General features: G+C 45.4%; 1 protein-coding gene across 1 annotated transcript in view; it reads left to right on the top strand.

The window, feature by feature from the left end:
• Positions 1-21,045, top strand: part of DCDC1 (doublecortin domain containing 1) — a 1,639,395-nt gene that overhangs the window by 334,418 nt on the left and 1,283,932 nt on the right. The window contains exon 8 of the mRNA XM_086955816.1: positions 4,840-5,006. Coding sequence (XP_086811942.1) covers positions 4,840-5,006 — 167 coding nt within the window. The remainder of the gene's footprint in view (positions 1-4,839; positions 5,007-21,045) is intronic.

Raw genomic sequence — 21,045 nt, 5'->3', positions numbered from 1 at the left:
GTTCCTCCAACCTAAGTTTGTGCCAGCAGCGTCTAAAGGTGGCCTTAAGGTTAGCTCTGGGAAGTGTGTCGGGAAGCGCAAGGGAGAGGGACACTAGGAGGTGATCTGACCAACATACTGGGCTAGGAGCATTGACTGTGAGCAAGGAATATTGGATAAAACTGGATCCAGTAGGTGCCCAGCAGTGTGGGTAGCACCCACCACCAGCTGTCTCAATTGACAGGCAGCGAGGTCGGTGAGTAAGCTGCCGATTTGTGGGTCTGAAGGACGATCAAAGTGTAGGTTAAGGTCCCAGATGAGAGTGAAATTAGACGAAGTCAAAGCTAGGGAGCTCACGGCCTCGACAATGGCTAATTTGAATTCTGTGGTCGGTCCTGGGGGGCGATAAACTAAGAGGCCAGTGATGGAGAAGTGCGCACTAGCGGAAAAGACAAAGCGAGCGCATTCACACCCCGCTACGTCCTCCCTAACAAATGAACAGGGGAGACTGGACCTGAGAGTGGAGATGCAGGGGCCTAAGAAGTGGTGAAATACAACAAAGGCTTGTTAGCAAGTAAATGGTCTTTTGAAAGACCTGTGAAGTACTGGATGCAGTGTGTGTGTGCCCGGGAAACTGTCTCAGCCTGGGCTGACACACATGCAGGGTGATGTGACAGAGGGAGGGAGAGGGAGGGAGACAGAGGCAAAGGCAGGGAGGGAAAGGAAGACAGAGACATTGACAGAGGGAAACAGAGACGGGGGAGACAGAGAGGAAGAGAGACAGAGAGGGAGGACAGAGTGAGGGAGACAGAGAGAGAGAGGGAGGGAGGGAGATGGAGGGAGAGGGTGACAGAGGGAGACAAGAGAAAGACAGAGGGAGACCGACAGAGGTAGGGAGACAGACAGAGGGAGGGAGACAGACAGAGGGAGACAGACGGAGGGAGACAGAGGGAGGGCGACAGAGGGAGGGAGGGCAAAAGAGGGAGGGAGAGGAAGGGAGGGAGAGGAAGGGAGGGAGAGGAAGGGAGGGAGACGGAGAGGGAGAGAGGGAGGGAGCGCGACAGAAGGAGGGGGTGACAGAGGGAGGGAGAGGGAGGGAGATGGAGAGGGAGAGAGGGAGAAAGACAGAGAAGGAGAGAGAGAGGGTGGGAGACAGAGAGAGGGAGACAGAGGGAGAGAGACAGAGGGAGGGAGACAGAGGGAGGAAGACAGAGGGAGGGAGACAGAGGTAGGGAGACAGAGAGAGGGACAGAGAGAGAGAGAGAGAGAGAGAGAGAGAGAGAGAGAAGGACACAGAGGGAGACAGAGGGAGGTAGGCAGGGGGAGGGAGACAGAGAGAAGAAGACAGAGAGAGAGAGAGAGACAGAGAGAGAGAGAGAGAAACAGAGAGAGGGAGACAGAGGGAGAGCGACAGAGAGGAAAGGAGACAAAGAGGGAGACAGAGAGAGAGGGAAAGAAACAGAAGGAGAGAGACAGAGGGGGGAGACAGAGGGAGAAAGAGAGGGAGGGAGACAGAGGGAAGGAGACAGAAAGAGGGAGACAGAGAGAAGGAGACAGGGAGAGGGACAGAGAGAGAGAGAGTGAGACAGAGGGAGGGAGACAGAGACAGAGAGAGAGAGAGACAGGGAGAGGGAGACAGAGAGAGGGAGACAGAGAGAGAGGGAGACAGAGGGAGAGAGACAGAGGGGGGAGACAGTGGGAGGGAGGCAGAAGGAGGGAGACAGAGGGAGGGAGAAAAAAAGAGGGAGAGAGACAGAGGGAGGGAGACAGAGAGAGAGAGACAGAGAGAAAGACAGAGAGAGGGAGACAGAGAAAGGGAGACAGAGGGAGAGAGACAGAGAGAGAGGGAGACCAAGGGAGAGAGACAGAGGAAGAGAGACAGAGGGAGGGAGACAGAGGAAGGGGGAGAGACAGAGGGAGTCAGAGACAGGGGGAGACAGAGAGAGAGAGGGAGACAGAGAAAGAGGGAGACAGAGAGAGAGAGAGAGGGAGACAGAGGGAGGGAGACAGAGGAAGGGAGACAGAGAGAGAGAGGGATGGAGACAGAGAGAGAGAGAGGAAGTGAGACAGTCAGAGTGAGTGAGACAGAGGGAGAGAGAGAGAGAGATGTGTGTATGCTGGGTCTGGTGGCTCGGTGGACGAAGGCGTCCGCTGCAGGGACCTGTGTTCAACCTCATGGTCACAGTTTTTTTTGTTGCTCTAGCCCCGCCCCCACCGGTGCAGCCCTCAGCGACAAACCACACTGTAAAGTTGACCCCGAGAGAAAGTTTGTGACTTCCTGAGAAGCAACGGTAGGGTAGGTCGTCGGAACGGTTCCTACTAGGAACAGCGACACTACTGTTAAAGTGTCCAAGTAACCGCTGCACCAGATGAGGCCAGAACACACACTAATTTAGGCGGTCTCCAGCACCTAGGAGGATCCCCCTAGGCGTTTTGACAAGTGGCAAGTAGAATTTAGGCACTTGCCCCCTTCTAAGTAAATAGTTTTTGTTTATCACGAATTGTCCTTTTTACGCACGGTCCTGAAGAATCGCTGATGATTTTTAATATACAGTTAGGAGGCGAGAAACATGTCGACCATCAAGGAGCAGAGTAGTAATTCTTTCACTTAGTTAATAGAACTTACTACCCTCCTTTATTATTTTACTTAGGTAAGGTACCCATCAGAATAAAGTTTTGCAGAGGAATCCTTAACCTATTTTAATACACTGCACTTACATCTACATCTGACTAGGCCCCCTCACCCCCAGTGCACCCTTACAGCAAGGTACGAAAGATCTCCGAAAAAGAGCCCCTTTAAGGGTGCCCATTGGGCATTGCAGCGCCGGCCCAACGAGGAACAGGCTCAAATGATGAAGCATGACACCTTGCTTGCTGGGTGTGTGAGAGCCCTAATTCCATAAGGAGGAATGCTCCTCCTCTCTTCCATCTTTCTTTGACCCCTGTTTTCTTCTTCTTCTTTCTTTTTTACTTCACCAGTCACTATTATCCTGGTGCCTTGTGGTGAACAATATTTCACCAAGGAACTGCGTACTCTTTCTTTGTTTCAAAGTTTGTGAGTACCCATGCTCTAAGGGATGGTGTAAGGAGGCATAGAGAAGGGAGACACTTCCTCTTGTCCCAATTGCAAGGAGACCATTCAGAGACACTGCGGGACGCCCATTGTCCAGCATTATTTTGCCCCCACAGTTTTACTCTCAGCCCCCAAGCAATTCTCACACCTTCAGTCTGTTAGGAGCTGTAAAAGAGGTGCTTGTAGGAGTGTAAGAGGAGGAGCTGTGGCCCAGGAGGAGTCTGCACAAACCAGCTTCCTGAGCTATGGCACCTATGTAAATTAGAGGGGTCTCGCACATTCCCTTTTGGCCCTGGTCTCCGCAAACTCAAGAACCGGCCCTGGGTCAGAGGTTATGTTTCACATGATGTGAGTGTGGCCTAGAGGGTAGGGATGGGTCCAGGGGAGTTTCAGCTTGGGAATGTCTGCGGGGAGGGGCTCTATCTTACTTAGGTAAGCACTGTGACGGGGAGGCCTGATGAGGAGGTAATACCTCGCTAATGCACTTGTCTGCGTCCACGTTTCATTCTTCTCTTTCCAGAGCTTGCACCAAAAAAACACACAATCTAAACGTGAACTGCTGGCTTCCTAAATTCACCTATACACTTTAAATAACTGGAACCGGCTCCCTTAACTCATCCTCACCAGAATATGCCTAAATAAACATACTGTGGGAGCCGAGAGATGTACGGGCACTCTTTTTTCACTCTATCTCTCTCTCTCTCTCTCTCTCTTTTGATTGCTCTCTCTCTCCCTTTCGCTCATTCTCGCTCCCTCTCACTCTACTCTCTCTCTCTCTCTCTCTGTCTTACTCTTGCTTTTTCTCTCTGTCTGGTTCGAATTCTCGCTTTCGACCCCTTCTCTAAATCTCTCACTTCCCCTTCTTTTTGTTTTACCTCTCTCTCTCTCTCTTTTGCACTCTTCCCCAGAACTTCTGTTTTCGATCCTACCTGTATTGCCCTCTGTACATCACATGATTAAAGCTTTATATGATATCACCCTCCTAGTTAGGAAAATGACTCATGCACGGCACATTAAGACCTTGTTTTCTTTAGGCCGTCTCCACATAGTCTGAGGGATAACATCGTCACGCAATAATAAATGTTGACATTTCCGTGAAATGCTGACGTGTCTCCAAACAAAATACTCCGGCTGCAACTCTAAATCTTCTTTGAAGTGCCCATATCAAACTTTTAGAATAAAAAAACGCACTTCAAACATGGCGCTCCTTCGACTTCTTATTTTAAAAGTACGAATGTGTGTTCTGCTACACCTCATCAGTTGTGCTGAATATTACTTGAGAACGCCGTGATAATAAAAAAAACACACGGGTGTCATGTTGACTGTGCAGCTGACGGTAGTTCATTATGAATAATTGAATGTATAATATTTGAGGCTTTTCCAAGCTCCTTCAGCGGGAAAGTATGTACAGGCACAATGTGGAGCTTGCAATTTTTATCAGGACAATGCAAGCAGATTTCAGCAAGGCTGGTTCCAAGTCATCTGTGATAAATGAGAAGATAAGGCAATCAGTGCACACCATGACACTCTGTGCAGCTAGTTAGGCACACTTCAGAACTATTCAGGTGTGTTCACAAAGCTTATGAGTCTGGTGGGGGGGAAGGGGCTCAATATAAACGCATCTTTCATGGTGGCCACTGGCCGAGCAGGAGTTTCTTTCTCAGACTTCACCCGGGTCACACACCTACAATAGATCTTAACTGATCCTTGCCATGGCGGCGCCTCCTCACGGGTCCACATTTCCAGTTGGGTCACGAGAACACGTTTCTTTTCTTCTGTTTTCACAGTTCCCCTGCTTGACAAAATCCTGCAAAATGCCATCACGCCTCTGCGAGGACCCGTCTGGGTGTCTAAGGGAGAAGGTTTCATCCCCTCGGGAGCCAAGGTGCACATCCAAACAGTGCTCGTGGCCTTGTGCCAACGCTTGGCATCTGAAAAGAGCTACATCCGCCAGGTGAGTGGTCCATTTTTTTTAACACAATTTCCCCCCCAAATGTACTAGCTGAATGAGGGCAGTGATTGGCACAAAATACCGTGACACGCTTTGCAGGGTTACTGGTGCCTGTTCGGAAGCTGGGGTGCGTCCTCTGTTATCTCGAAGTCGGCGGTGATGGGGCTAATCTGAACCGCCTTTCAGGGCAGCGTGTCATGTGCCTCGCCCATGCTTCCTGCGCACCGTGCATGGCTCAGGGATCTCCATATGTGGATATTGGAAGAGTGCACGCGCCGCGCGGAAGGAGAGGAGTGCATGGATCTGCCCCAGAAGTCTGTAGGACGATTACGAACAAAATGGCGGCACCTGCACTTATGTTTATCAGCAATACGCACTTAAAATCATATTGAAAATGTCTTAAACTGCGCGCGCTTTTCACATGCGCACATAGAACTGCAAGTCAATTATGCACTTTTAATTTATTGTTAAAAATAGTCTACTGTGCCTGCTTATATGTTGAGTGGCCACAATGTTTTAAGCTTCTCGCTCAGGCAGGATAGACAGAAATGCTCAGGTAAAACTAGAAACCAGGGTTTCCTCACATCACTGAATGATGCTGCGTGACACTTTCATGAACACCCCCGCGGTGGTTTCAGCTTCCAAAGCCTGTTTGGCTGGACATTCCTCTGCGAGGAGTTCTAAGTGGGACGGCAGAGGGACATTAGCCAGAAATCTGCCTTTTTAGCTGTATGGCAGTTGTATATCAAGCCTGTGAAAGGTGAAAGTGCTGAATGGAACGCATTTCTCGTTCTTTGTGCTCGAGGGAAGAAAAGCCTCGCCTGGCGCACGCTATTATACAGTCCCTTGCCCTGTCTGCGCCAGGGACAGAAACTAGCATGACAATGGGAAGAAACTATTCCTGCATGACAAAAAGAGCCAGGAAATAAAAAAAAGAAACACCCCAGCAAACCTTCAAGGAGAACTCTGTCAATCCAAGACAAGCTCAACAATAACTGTTTGTCTTTGCACTGCATTGGTGTCGAGTGCTGTATCATGGCGCCATCTGGAAGCCTCACTACACTCCTCGAATTGTGGAGTACTTAAAAGGGAGTAATAAAAATCAGATAGATACTGTAAGCGCCTTGGCTGTTTACTTTGCGCCACAGAATTAGCATCTTTCTGCGCCCACTGGAGTGCATTATTCTGTCCATATTAGTAGGTTGGCGGTAATGGGAGCTGAGACGCGCGCTTCGCACAGATAGTCCAGAGTCGCCGCTGCAGGGGGCTAATAGATGTGCCATTTATGAGAACATCCACAGTGATGGGGGGCCTGTGTTTGTTGCATGGGTGATTTAGTTTTAAAAATGAAAGCATTGCAAGTGTCTGCTGGTCTAGCTATTCAATGTCACTCAACATCTTCACATACAGCTCTAAAACGGTCAATTCTCCGTGGGCCCATGTTAGATTAATTGCTTCTGAAAAAAAAAAATAACATAATGTGAACTGACTGTACTTATTTCCACAAAATATTGAATATGTGTTAATATTGCCCGCTAGAGTGGTTGCATTGTTGTTATTTCTGGTGATTGATCGATCTTTCATGCACGTGACCCTTGCGCACAGAGGAAGCCACCCCAGAAGGTTATTTTATGCCCATTGTGTTTAATGGGAGAAAGGTTAAATGGTATCATTTAACCTTTGCAGAAAGATGTGTTAATACCTAATATAGACCCAGGTTTTGCAAACATGAGATAAATCACTTGCATTTGGGATAGGAATTGTACTTCTGTGGATAAACACTATTTAAAAGAAGTAAGATGGATCACAGATAGTAAGTAACACTCTATATAGATGGTGTTCCTTTTGACGGAACGGTTTAGTGATCATGCCAGTCACTCGTTTAAACATAGCAACATGTGTTGCTGATTTTTGCAAGCGTTGCACCTGCCCCCGCTTAGCACTAGAATTCAGTGTAAATAAAATGATTAATCTTTTGAAGTAGTTGCATAGCCATGAAAGGGTGTATTCTGAATTTGTTTACTGTTTGGCGAGTTTCATGTCCTCTGTGAATGTAAAATGGGCCCTCTATAGTGTTCATTTTATCAATATGTTTAACAAGTCATGGATTTATGTTGAATGAAAAAAGAGCACCTTGTCATTTTCACAAGGCGAAGGTGTTTGCAAGTCATGGTATGCAAATATTTTCTGTTTATGCCCATAATTGGGAGCACGTATGCAGTTTTATCAAAGGAACAACTTGTGTGCCATTTCTTAGCACCGGTGGTCTGTGACTCTGCCTGCATCTATATTAAAGGCACCTTGAGGACTTTAACATACCTCTTTCTTCTGGTAAGTGTTGCAGTTTCTACGATAACAAACATTTGGCAACTTTTTGTCAGATTCCCACAGTAGATTCCATTGAAAAATAGGCTTGCTGGGATAACATCTTCCTCAATTAGAGACAATTTTAACATTGTGCAGATTAGATTATACGTTTTTCTAGCGACAAACTAAATCAAGTTTCAAATCAGACTGCAATGTAAGGAGAATACAGAAGTATTTGTACATTCTTCCCAAAAGTTCATGCGTTTGTAAATGTAAACAATTTAACGTGTAACTTTGTAGTGGTGCAGCTGACCAGTGTATTTGGAGTATGTTGGACCAAGTGGCTTAGATTTTTCTTCTGCAAAATTGTGAAGATGATAAACGGACCCATTTTATGAAGCTTACAGAATTTTATAAAAACATACTGTTAAGCCACTTCTGTTAAAGTTAGGTCTACAGCAGCTAATATGTTGGTTTTTTTTGGTCAGAGATCTTCATTTGTAAAAGAAGTTTGAGATTTACAAGAAGTGTGCCAGGCAAAATCTAATTTTGAGATTCTGATCAATGGCAACATGCTCAATCCGGGGTGTCCAACTCAGCAAAGGTCCAGCAGGTCTGGATCCATGGCAGAATGTTGTGTTATATGTAATGTAATGACTATATACAAGGGATCTCTTTAGACTCCTTGTCTGGACCTTCATTGCCTGTGTATGTCCTGTAAATCTTGTATAGCACTTCATACTACATTGCTGCAGGTTTTAAGTGCTTTAACTAACAGATGTTACGAGTACCCACTCTTAGTACTGAGTTATCGGACTATCAGGAGGATGGAAGGTTGAGTTGGCCTTACTAGGATTGAATCCTGTGACCTGAGAATCGCTGCTTTTTTCATGTAGCAAACATGAGCTATCCCTCCTTGGACAAATGTTGGACACCCCTAATATAAATGATATTATTAAGTCTATTGCAAATGTCATGGTCCGAAATGAACACCAGTCCCTTGACACAGTAGTTAGCTATGTGGCCTTTTCTTGTCAGAAATTCCTGAACTTTCTCCCCTGTTAGATGTGAAATAGCTCCCTTGATTGACCTCCAAGCACACAAGTGCAGATTCATGGTGCCCAAGGGCTGCACTATGTCAGATTTAAAGCATAGTATCTTTCTTATAGTTATACAAATGATTAACTTAAGCAATGTTTATCGTGAAAACCTGATAGATGTACCGACTAAAGGACCAAATTGGGCAGTCCTTATTTATCTGACCCCCATCCCTTCTCCACCCTTAGTAAACCACAAAAGCAGAGAACAGTCAGCCCTCGGAGCAGCGGAGTAGATTTAAAATTAGTCAATATATTCCCTAAACCCCAGTAGTGAGCTCAGTGTGCTTCAGCTAGTAGTGAATATCAGGTCATTCAAATATACTCATGATACCAAATACGAACTCTGCTATAAACACCAAGGGCTTAAAAGTGAGACTATTTGATAAGCCCTCTTGCAGTACACGCAGTGCATGTTGCTGTCCTCAAATCACAGCTTTTTTCAAGTCAGTGGCTTAAAGCCTCTCAGTTTCTGCTTACATCAGTCAGGAACTGGGAAGGGGGACAAAACAGCACTCGTCTCAGGGGCTCCTCTGAATGAGTGGTAGCCACATCCACAGCCTGGTGGCCAGGCTGACTGACACATTATGCTATGGCTTGAGAAAAAGGAACCATTTCTATTCTAGGATGCTGCTTTTGTGCAGCTTGGTTCTTGCAAGGCATCGTGGCTCATCTATGAAAATGTCACTGACCTGCTTCACCATCAAACCGCAATTCCTAATAAAGACCCATCAGCTCAAGGGTTGAATGCATACCGCATTTTCCTGTATTTGTTTTATTGTAGGTTTCATTCTGCATTTTAAATGTTTTGTTTTGTTATTACACATTTCCTGAATTCTCTCTTTCATGAGGGGGTGAGTTGACTCAGCCATTCTGGTCTTGGTTGGGTGAATTTGTGAAGGCCCAACTTCCTTCCCTGACATGCATGCATTATGGACATATTGCATCACTTTCAAATGTCTTTTGCATCCCTTCACAGAGTTGGGGGCTACTATCTCATGGTGGCAGGCACTGACGCGCCTCAATCTCTTCACTGTCTGTCCTCACTAGATATTGGAGGTCTAAGAGTGGAGGTCTGCCTTTTCAAGAATCCTTTCATGCAGGAGCAGCCCATGCATGTAAGAGCGATGGGGCCGGGGATGTGTGAAGGGTGGGGGGGGGGTTTGACAGTCGACGAGGGACAATTAATAAATATTTAATTTCCCCTAGTGGTCGTTTCTTGAATCTCTCCCCCAACCCGGCCCCACCGCTCTTACCTGCACGGGCCGCTCCTGCTTTCATGTGCTATTAAGGCCTATCTCTCTTAAGAGTGTTCAAAGTGGGGCTGCCTTGTATATTTGTGAGTCTAGAGTTTGATTCTTATGTCTTGCGATGACCCTTACACTACATTTTGTGATAGATGAATATGTGCCAAACACTATTATGTGAAAAAGGTGAATCCAAAACGACGGTAGGTGTGTGCTTTAAGGGTTTGTATATGACATCTATGTTCAACACCATTTACTGCAGCTTCTTGTAATCTATGCTATGCTTGTACTCACTGTAACCAAAGAGAAAGTGGGAGGAGGCAGAGGGTGGCATCTACATAAGAAACTGAACTCCCACTTCTCATTCATAGCGTTTAGCGACTCCCAGTCTCCCAGCTCTCTTTCCCCGGCTCAGGATGGAGCTCACACATTATGGCTGACTTTAAAGAATGAATAAAAATACACTGAAACGTACATTCATGCACTGTACTTGATATTGAGGCCAGTCTCACACCTCGTGTCCACGAAATCCTCGGCCTGCTTGCGTAAAAATATGCTTCCTTCCATCACCTTAAACTGGGTGATACAAGGATGTCTCAATCTTCAGCTTAATAATCTTCTTCTTCAAGCTCTGTAGCTGGGTTGTCTTCTGCAGTGTAGACTTACAATGGATCAGCACTCGAAGAGCCCCCTAGTGGCGACTATTGACCTTTAAAAGTGGTGTGGTGTAGTCCTTGGTTTGAATTTCAATGAGCTTCTTCTTGAAGGGTTATCTTAGACTTTCTTGCACTAGGGTACTCATTTAAAAAGATTGTGTATAGGGCAGCACCGCAAGAATTTTTAATGTTTTGTCCTGTGCTAAATCGAAAGGACAGGAATGCACCGTATCTACGATCACAATTTAGTGCCTAGCGCCAATACAGGCACCCTTGTTCTGCATTGCTGGCAGGATTGTTTTTATGCAGGAAGGAATACCTTCCTGCACAAAAACAATACATGGAGGCATTGTCCTTGTTCTACGTGTGCTGCAGAATGCAGCACACAAGGAAAGAGGAAAAAACTAGGAAAAATGAAAACATTTCTCCTCGTTACGTCTGCTCTGTGGATTTGTAACGTTTTGGCGCTGCCCCAGGTTTACGTAACTTTGTAAATCTGGGGCCACGTCAAAATCCATGGGTATTGTGTGGGAACACCCACCGCAACACCCATGGAAGGCCTCCTTGACACAGAGGAAGGCATGCATCACTTAGTGCTGCCTTTTCTTAATTCATATCTATGAGGCCATGTAAATTCACGCAGGGTGGCTTTGTGCCTCCTTATAGATATGATTGAAAGGCCTGTGCCACCAGAGCATCTAAAAAAAGTGATGCTCCGGAGGTGCAGGCCTCTTGTAAATAACCCCCTAAGCTTACTGTCTCACTTTGACTCACTCAGTCTCACTATTTCATGCACTCACTCATTCTACTCTGACCCACTCTGTCTCACTCAGTACAATTCATTCTGCATTACCCAGTCTTACAGTCTCACACACAATAACACTTAGCTACACTCAATGGCAGTCTCTCTCACTCGCATTCATTCTCACACATACTTGGCCTTACGGTCACTCATTCTTACTCACTCAATCTGACTAATCCTTTACTGACTGTCTTTCATTTTAACTCACACACATAATCACACAGACATGCTCACAATGATGGAATAGTTGAGGGAACTTCATGCACCTGTTCAGCAATCACACAATGTCACTAGCTGCCTCAATTTCTTTCTGGATCGTGGCTCTGCGTTTTAATTTTGTTGTACCTTAAGTGAATAATTATTCACTCTTGATACAATAAAAATGGACCACAAAACAAGGAGGGTGTAGTGTAGCTGTGGAGCCCATAAGGAGAGCCTGGACTTATCCAGGGACACCAATCCTTCAAACTAATCCTTCCACTCAGTCACCACTTATCCACCCCTTTTCATCCATGCACTCATCCATCTTTTCAATCATCCATCCACCCTTTCATTCCATCTATCCATCCTTTCACTCCATTCATCCATCATCCTCCCTTGGACTAATCCATCTATCCCCCTTTCACTCAGTCACCCATCCTTACACCCATCCATCCCCCCTTCATTCCATCCGTCCGTCCATCCATCCATGCATCCATCCATCCATCCATCCATCCATCCATCCATCCATCCATCCATCCATCCATCCATCCATCCATCCATCCATCCATCCATCCACCTATCCATCCATCCATCCATCCATCCATCCATCCATCCATCCATCCATCCATCCAACCATCCATCCATCCACCCATCCTTCCTTTCACTCACTCACCCTCCCAAGTTCATTATGAGCCTTTGTCTACCAATCTTCAGACAGAAGAGTCCCATCAAGAACCCCATTTCCTCTGTCGCTGCTAAAGCAGGGGGGTGATGATGCCCCTGATGCAGATCCTTTACTGCACACTTACCTCTTAGTCTACTAGTGCAATTGTTGTCCAGAGCTGGTTCCTTCTTTCCCTTGGGCCTCTATAGTCGAGAGAAGTAGTACTCTGCGTGCTCAGCTCCATAATGTTTATCTCAAAGTGAAACCAAATGCAATACTAAACATATGTTACTCTCAGGAAAGCAGCCCCTGCACCCCTCCTACAGCCCACCTCTCTGCTATAATCAGCAAATTGTTGCTACCCACTCCATCGTTGTCCTCATCGGCCTGCCTCACCCCCAGCCATTGAAGTGCATGAGGTTTTGTTACTCTTCGCAGGGCCACGGTTCATCCACCCCAAAAGCAACCGGATCCTTGCTATTCTATTTCAGCACTCCCTTTCATGTGATTTCACTGTTGTAGCTTGTGCCTGCAGGTCGGCTGACGCTTGTGCAGTAGGACATCTGCAAAGTTCACTAGAGTTCACCCAAAATATTCAGCACACCACCTCAGAGCATTCATTTCTTTTCAGCTGCTCAGTGTTTATTTTCCCTGTTCTTGCCCCTTCCCTGAGGGTGGCAGGGCAATGCCCCTTTTGCCCATGAAGACTAGCACCCCTGAAGCCACTCTCTTCAGTTACTGGCTTTTACACAATCAACTATATTTCTGTAGAGCTCCTGCGGCGCTCTGGATTCCACATCTCCACTAACATTCCTAGTGGGCCTTGCAAGCTGCGATCCAGAAGGGGAGAATTTCCGCAGGACCTTCTCCAGGAATCGATGGACAGTAGCGAAAAGGGACTTCCTCAGAGGTATGTTTCAAGAAACCTATAATTCTCCCATCCTGTCTTTCAAGTGTTTATTATTTGAGCTTCTATGCAAAGTAACTGAGTCTCTAGACTTTAACCATGAGTCTAATCAATAGACCAAAGATAAAACTCCCCACAGCTTCCCCTCTGCCTTAGGCAGTCATTAATCCATGGATGCCAAGGTCGCAAATGTTGAGGTCACTTCCTTTTCATTGCTTCTTGTAGTAGGCAGTAGACCATTCAAGGTGGCAGCATTGGTGTCTCACTTCATAGGGTCTTTTCTATCATCTTACCCATTTCCCCAGCCTTCGCTCCGACTTCAGAACATGTAATGTTCTTAAAGTGCTTTGAGTTCTGATGTAAATTTATTGCTTAATCAAAGCCTACTGTTCCCTAGTATTTTGATGAGAGAGTAGACGACAAGGAATATTCTCTTTTGTGTATAATTGTTAAAATTATTGTGGCAAAATAAATAATCAATGAAATCTAAAAGCAAATGTGTCTGAAAGCACAGCTTTGTACAGATAGAGGATTTCCTGAATGTAAACACTATGGCACTATGTGCAAACTAACCGATCTCCACTTGTCACAGATGGGGATATTTCTGAATGAATTCATTTCACAGAAGGAGTTGTGTTTATTTTAGGAGGGACGGGTTTTTAAAGTCACTAACCTCATTAATTGGAACTAGAGATAACTCAAGCATTTGTAAAATAAATACAGATTTCGATAACACACTGAATGCTCCACTGAAAGATATGATACAGATGAACATTTTTGTAATATTTCATATTACAGACCTTGTGAAAGGAATAAAAAAGGTGAGAAAAATAAAATGCAATATAACAGTAATAAATGATGGACGGAGTGTTGAAACTTTTCAAACACTCACCAGCAGTCCCAGATCTGGGTTTAATCCACCGTTACTTTGCTCGCCAGGTCACACCCCAATTTGGACCCAGCCATATGCAAATCAGTCCTGCCCCTGCTCTCCATGGGAAGAGTCCAGCCCAAACTGCCAAGCCAGGTCCTCCCTGGACCGGAAACAAGCATCCTGGGGCCTGCTTCGGGATATAACCCCTCATCAGCTGGCCTAGATTGAATCTAGTGGCACAGCGAGCAAGGTACCCACACCTCGGCATAACCAGTAACAGATCAGGGTTTAATCTATTGTTATTTTGCTCGCCATGCAACCCCAGTTTGGATCCAGGTGATGATGAGGGGTGTTACTCCAAAATCAGTCCCAGGATGCTTGTTTCTGGTTCAGGGAGGACCTGGCATGGCAGTTCGGGCTGGATTGTTCCCATGGGGAGCAAGATCAAGACTGATTTGCATATGGATGGGTCCAAACTGGGGTGGCATGGTGAGCAAAAAGAAATATTTAACCCAGATCTGTGGATGGAGGTGAATGTTTGACAAAGTTCAGCATTCTGTCCATCATCTTTTTGTGTTGCGGCAAAGTAAAATGAACAACTGAATGTGCACCTTAAATTAACAATGTTTCATAAATTGAGCTGCTAAATGATGTCAAACTGTTTTTTATTGTGATAGTACATTAAGTCCATCGACAATATTTCAGAAAGCATCACCATATTAAAAACAGAGGGTCAGGAAGTAATGATGCAAAGTCTACCCTTTACAAAAAGCTAAAACTCTAGTCTTTGCATTCATTCCCTAATGAACTACAAATGTATTTAACGGATTGTAATACTGGCTTCCACCATACAGGAATTAATTTCTACCGACTTTAATCAGCGAGGTGGAGCTAATGACTAGTTAAAAAAAGTTACTGATTAAATTAAAACGCCCTCTGCTGTGTATATAGACATCAATCAATCAATCAATCAAGGCATTTGTATAGCGCGCTACTCACCCGGAGGGTCTCAAGGCGCTTGGGGAGGGGGGGTCCGCTACTGCTCCAACAGCCAGACCTTGAGTTGCTTCCTGAAGGCGAGGTGGTCTTGGGTCAGGCGGAGGTGGGTGGGGAGGGAGTTCCACGTCTTGGCGGCCAGATAGGAGAAGAATCTTCCTCCCGTTGTGGCTCTTCGGATGCGGGGGACGGCGGCGAGGGCGTGGCTGGTCGATCGAAGCTGGCGGGTGGGAGTGTAGAAGTTGAGGCGGTCGTTGAGGTATCTTGGGCCTTGGTTGTGGAGAGCTTTGTGTGTGTGGGTGAGGTGTCGGTACGTGATTCTCTTGTTGATGGGGAGCCAGTGCAGGTTTCTTAGGTGTGCGGAGATGTGGCTGTGTCGGGGATGTCCAGGATGAGTCGTGCTGAGGCGTTCTGAATCCACTGGAGTCTTTTCTGGAGTTTTGCAGTGGTTCCGGCGTAGAGGGAGTTGCTGTAGTCCAGTCAGCTGGTGACGAGGGCCTGGGTGACCGTCTTCCTGGTTTCGGTGGGGATCCACCGGATGATCTTCCGTAGCATGCGTAGGATGTTAAAGCATGACGAGGAGACAGCGTTGACTTGTCTGGTCATGGAGAGGGAGGAGTCCAGGATGAAGCCCAGGTTGCGTGCGTGGTCCGTTGGTTTGGGTGTGCTGCCCAGGAGTCGTCCCAGGCGGATGGCGACGATCCCAGGATGAGGACTTCCGTCTTATCTGAGTTCAGTTTCAGGCGGCTGTTCATCATCCACTCGGCTACGTCTTTCATCCCTTCGTGTAGGTTGGTTCTGGCGGTGGTGGGGTCGTTAGTGAGGGAGAGGATCAGCTGGGTGTCATCGGCGTAGGAGATGATGTTGAGGTTGTGTTGGCGTGCGATGGCCGCAAGGGGGCTCATGTAGACGTTGAAGAGGGTGGGGCTGAGCGAGGAGCCTTGAGGAACGCCGCAGATGACTTTGGTGGCTTCTGATCTGAACGGGGGGAGGCGGACTCTCTGTATCCTTCCGGCGTGGAAGGAGATGATCCATTCTAGTGCCTTCTCTTGGATTCTGACGTTGCTGAGGCGCTGCACTAGGGTGCGGTGGCAGACAGTGTTGAACGCCGCAGAGAGGTCCAGGAGGATGAGAGCCACTGTTTCACCGTTGTCGAGCAGGGCTCGGATGTCGTCAGTGGCTGCGATGAGGGCGGTCTCGGTACTGTGGTTGGCCCGGAAGCCGGACTGCGAGAGGTCGAGGGATCCATTCGTCTCGAGGGAGGCGGCCAGCTGTTTGTTGACGATCTTCTCGATGACTTTGGCAGGAAACGGGAGGAGCGAGATGTGCACATGCTTACAATTGTGTGTAGTCTTGAAACCTGCATTAGTTACACCTTCACAGAAACAAACCTGGACTTTTTAAGAAATCCAAAAACTCTATGAATTTACTCCAGGTGTAGGTATACATTTGTGGGAGTAAGTCCACCATTTGTTTGACAATCATTTAATTTGCATATATTTAGAAGCATATTTCCAATGCTCTTTGTGTGAAGAAAAAGCATTTGTGAACTATAGCAGCCCATTGAATTCTTGGTACAGGCCAGTTCCAAATAAGTCTAGGTGATCAGCAAGGATGTAAAGGTCTGATGGACAAAGATGATAGCGTGAGTAGATGTGACTTACTCTTGTAATTCCAGGAGAGAAACTCCAGCCCCAGCACTAAAATTCAAGAGTACTGCAAGAATAAATTGTAGTTAACTCTTTCCGAATCAGGCTCTAACTGTGATAAAGAGCAAGAGTTGGGCCTTCATCTATAGTTAGAATTGCTATAATAATTACAAGGGTCTCCTACAGGCCACAACTGCAATAGAGCAAAATGGTACACATTTGTTGCATTTTATTTCTATGTCCAGAAAAATTATATATGGTATTTAAATTAGATTTGAGTTTCAGGATCAAGGTCCCTGTTGGGTAATAATGGCATGTGTTTCTTTTACTGAAGAGCAGTTCCAATTGAAGTGTGATCTGGTGCAAATATAGATTGTAAAGCCAGTGCCATTCTGCTATACAAATACTATCAGTCTGATTTAACACTGTTTTTTCCACAGCATTGATATTTAGCAACTTTCTATGCTAATTTTGCTCACTGATAGTCTTATGAATGACCTTATAAAACATGGGATATAGTAATCCCTGTATAAATAAACAGTCTCTAATGGTGACTTGTGATGCACCCAGTTGTCGATTATAAAGAAAAGAAGTCAGAACTCCACTATTATAAGGTATTGCAGTTAGGTTCTGATTTCACAATGTCTGCGGCCAGAGCCAGCATCTGAGGGGAAAGGTAGGCCAGGTCACATTGAAAGAGGTGGAAGTAGGGGTGTAAGCATATGTTCCTCCCTTCAATCGGTCTGTGTTTTCATTAGGTTCATTCCTTTATTTTTTGACACAACACAGTAGTTCAGTTTGGGTTTAGTGAAGGAAAATATTTTATTTCCTTTTGTCCATTTTTAAAACCATTTCACTGTTGTTTTTAAACATGTTTAATGATTCCTTCCCTGTTGTGTAAAAGAATATTCACAATTCGAGGTGACACGGTTTTAGTCCCAAGATAAATCCATCTTGCGCGGTGTTGCTATGATCTGACCGAGGACAGAGCATATACAACAAGGAAGGAATCTAGAATGTAACCTACTTCCCATAGACTGTATGACATCTGAATATTACAAACTAGCCTTGAGGAAGCCCTGGCTCAATCTGCCATATAGGGCGAAACACGTGTCGGCAGTCCCCTTTTCTTAAACATCATCTGATTGTAAGGATGGAGGCCTTGTTGGTGAAAATCATACCCCCATCCCTGCATTTGTCCTGTGGACATTTTTCTCTTTCTTCCCCCTTCCCAATACCCACAGCTGACAATTGGCAAAGTGGACACTGTCTACCAAGGACAATGTCCCCTTTGCAAATAGATACTGTCCTCTATGAAGTGTCCTTATGAAATCAATAAACCATGCTCACATTTTATAATGGGCAGAGGCCCCTTTACATTTCCTCTTCCACAATTCAAAATGTGTACATTGCAAGACATAAATAGATGTGTGACTTATTGTGGACCGTAATTGTTTTTCTGATCACTGTGGCTGGTGTTTTGAACATCCTAGGCTTTTTGTCCATTTAGGGCCTGATCTGAACCTCGTCAAGTAAGTCAACTTAGACGGAGAATTGGTTGTAGCTATCAGGGTTCCTCACTTCCTAAAATAATTTTTTAAGTACTGGAAATTTGTGTTATCATCAAAAATGTGATGTTGGCAACGGTATTTGATTTGTTGGATTTATTGCTTTAACGCGTAAACATATAGTATTTGAATCACATGGAATATGAAATTCTCAAGAACGCTTTCTAATAGGAATATTTTATTAAGGAGTATGTGTCATAATTGTGATTTGTGTTACAAAAATTAGCAATGTAAAAATCCTGAGCGTGTGAACTGTTACTTAAAGCAAACTGTAATGTCCCAGGAACCTGCCAAAGACTCTGTGACAGAGAAATCCGTAATACATCATGAACACATATTTTACTTTGTAAAATGGACAGCAAACTACATCATACTCACTTGAATCTTATGCGAAAAACTTAACAAAATCTTTAGATTTCTTCAAAGTGATAATAAAAAGTGACATATTGGTCAATCTGTAGTGCCACAACGTCCCTGGGATGACATTGTTCACTGATGTGAATGCGATATTTCCTTCCATTGGAAACTGGAAAAATAAGATAAACATTTTAATATGTAAATTAGCTTAACACGTTGAGAGAGGGAACCTGGGTGGGGGCTGTCCCATCTTATTAGCATTCCAGAAATGTAGTGGTGGTGTTGGTGGGGGCGTTAGAAGTGGAATGCCATTGTGTCGGCCTCCAGTGTTTGAGGACAAACACTGCTGTGGGGAGAACGTGTGAAAAGGCCACGGTGCTGTGGCTGAATGAGGGAGGCTGTGCGCTCTGTGTGCTTCAAGCAGGGAAGCTGTCATTCACCGGCTGGACGCAGCCAGCAACGCGGCCGGAACACAAGACCGGAACCGCTCTTAAAATGATATTAGTTGCTTTTCACACTGTATTTATGCTTTATTTAAAGTGACACTTGTACAAGGAAGGTTCTTCTTTCTGCCCAGGTGTCAAAATATAAATATGCCCTTAAAGACAATAGTGAAAGAGAACAGAAAAATTGAATGGCTTATAAAATAGTCGATTTTTAAACTGCCTTTATGCTTTATTTAACGCAACACTTATATAGTGAAGGCTTTTGTTTCTGCCTAGGTATACAAATCTAAATGTGCCTTTGAAGACAAAAGTGAGCGATAGAATGGTGATTACCACATAGAAAAGAATGCCTGTCGATAAATATTCATAACATTGATACTCGTGAGACAGTACTCTTTGCATCTCACCAAATGTCATCTGATTATATTTTCAGCCAAAATAAATATGGTTCTGATAAAAAAAAAAGTATGTGGGTGTGAGGCAAAGTTAGGAGTATTCAGAAGTAGCATTGCACAACATTGTTGATATGCAACCTGCGGTTATAAAGGGGGAAGGACAGTACAGTCACTAGACTAGGCGTGTACAGCTTGATGTTCGCACACACCGGCAAGATGAAGTTGTTGAACAGAGGACATTTTGGGGCAGATTTATGTTAACTGGCGCATCCCCAGGGATGCGCCAGTTAACATGCGCCACAGTGCGCCACAGCTCCGCCAGCCATGGTGCGCCGCATTTATAATGCGGCGCACCATGGTGCAAAAACGGCACAGATGCGTGACGCATCTGTGCCGAAAATGTGGCGCATTGCTGGAGTTGCGTCGCAAGCGCGACGCAGCTCTAGCAAGGCTCGGGGGTGCCCCATCTTCACAATGCGGCGTCAAGACCTACGCCTGCTTCAAGCAGGCGCAGGCTTTTGACGCAGCATTGGCTTAAAAGTGACTGAGTGAAATCTCATAGATTTCACTCAGCCACTTTTGCGAGGCGCACCTGCCCCGGAACGCCCACCCTGCGCCGGAACGCCCACAAGCGGCGCAGGGCTTTACAACGTGACGCATCTGCCTAGATGCGTCACGTTGTAAATCGTTCGTAGGGATGCGCCACGTTTACGCCGCCTTGCGTGACGCAACAGCGGCGTAAACGTGGCGCAAGGGCCTCATAAATCTGCCCCTTTGTATTTAGGCTGACCTATTTTTTTTAACATGTATATGATATAAACTTCAAGGGGTTCTCTAATCACAAAAATAAATCCGAAAACTACAGAAAGGGATGCACACTAAGTCAGAAAATCACTTGCAGGTGCTATTCATGGCTTAAATAGTGTTTTCTGTCGTGCTATGGATTATGGAACATGTAGTTATGTGTCAGAAAGTTCATCTGTCACAACTTCATTACACCCACCTTGTTGGCTCAGACACCCAGACCAGTGCATTTGGTTATTGTAATATAAGAAATATATTGAGTGCTATTTCAGATACATAGTTTATTCTTGAATGAGCCTCTCAAATGGATGCTGCATATCTGGTCATCAAAGCACTTCAAATGAGTGCACCTGTTCAATAAAAGCCACCCTGCAAGGGACGTTCTGTCCCTGGTGCACTGCCACCGGTTGCCCCTAGGCAGCTACCATGAAAGACCCGAAGACACACGTCATCAGGCGATCAACACACTTACTGGTCATTTTCATGGCTTACATAGTTCTTTTTTTTGTTTCTAGTCTTTCTTTGGATTATGGGCCATCTATGTGTCATACAAAGGTAGGTCAAGTGAGGGGGACGTTAAGCAGTCTCTATGGAAGCATGTATTCCAGAAACAATTGTAAAGATCACCTCTACCTGTACTCAAGATATTTCGGTGCCCTATATAAGGTATATTTCTTGAACACACCTCACCACGTTTTCCACATGGCTGCTGTAGGCCTGCTGAAATGCAGCGAAATTTCAAACGTGGCACCTCCATCAAGAGGGCTTGTGGGCTGCTGCTTGTGTATCCTAGGCATAGAAAAGGCCCTTTCTGTAACATGCACCTCTGCCAAAAATGCACATCATTTGCCACAGTTCTTACTTTGTTTGAGTGTTTTAATTTTCACATATCTACTGTGCAGAACATACCCCCTTGAGCCCTTGTCCAGAGTGACGTGCTTTTCTAGATTACGCATGAATGTTTTCTATGACCTTGAGAAGTACATTCACTTGACTATTCCAATTGTATCTATTTCCATCTGTTTCCAAATGATAATAAGCTATTGAATGTTGCCAATTATAGTGCCTTCTT

Source organism: Lissotriton vulgaris, chromosome 2_1, assembly GCF_964263255.1.
Source record: "Lissotriton vulgaris chromosome 2_1, aLisVul1.2, whole genome shotgun sequence".
Lineage (NCBI taxonomy): Eukaryota > Metazoa > Chordata > Amphibia > Caudata > Salamandridae > Lissotriton > Lissotriton vulgaris.
Note: the sequence above shows the minus strand (reverse complement) of the source record. Positions and strands in the feature narration are given on the sequence as shown.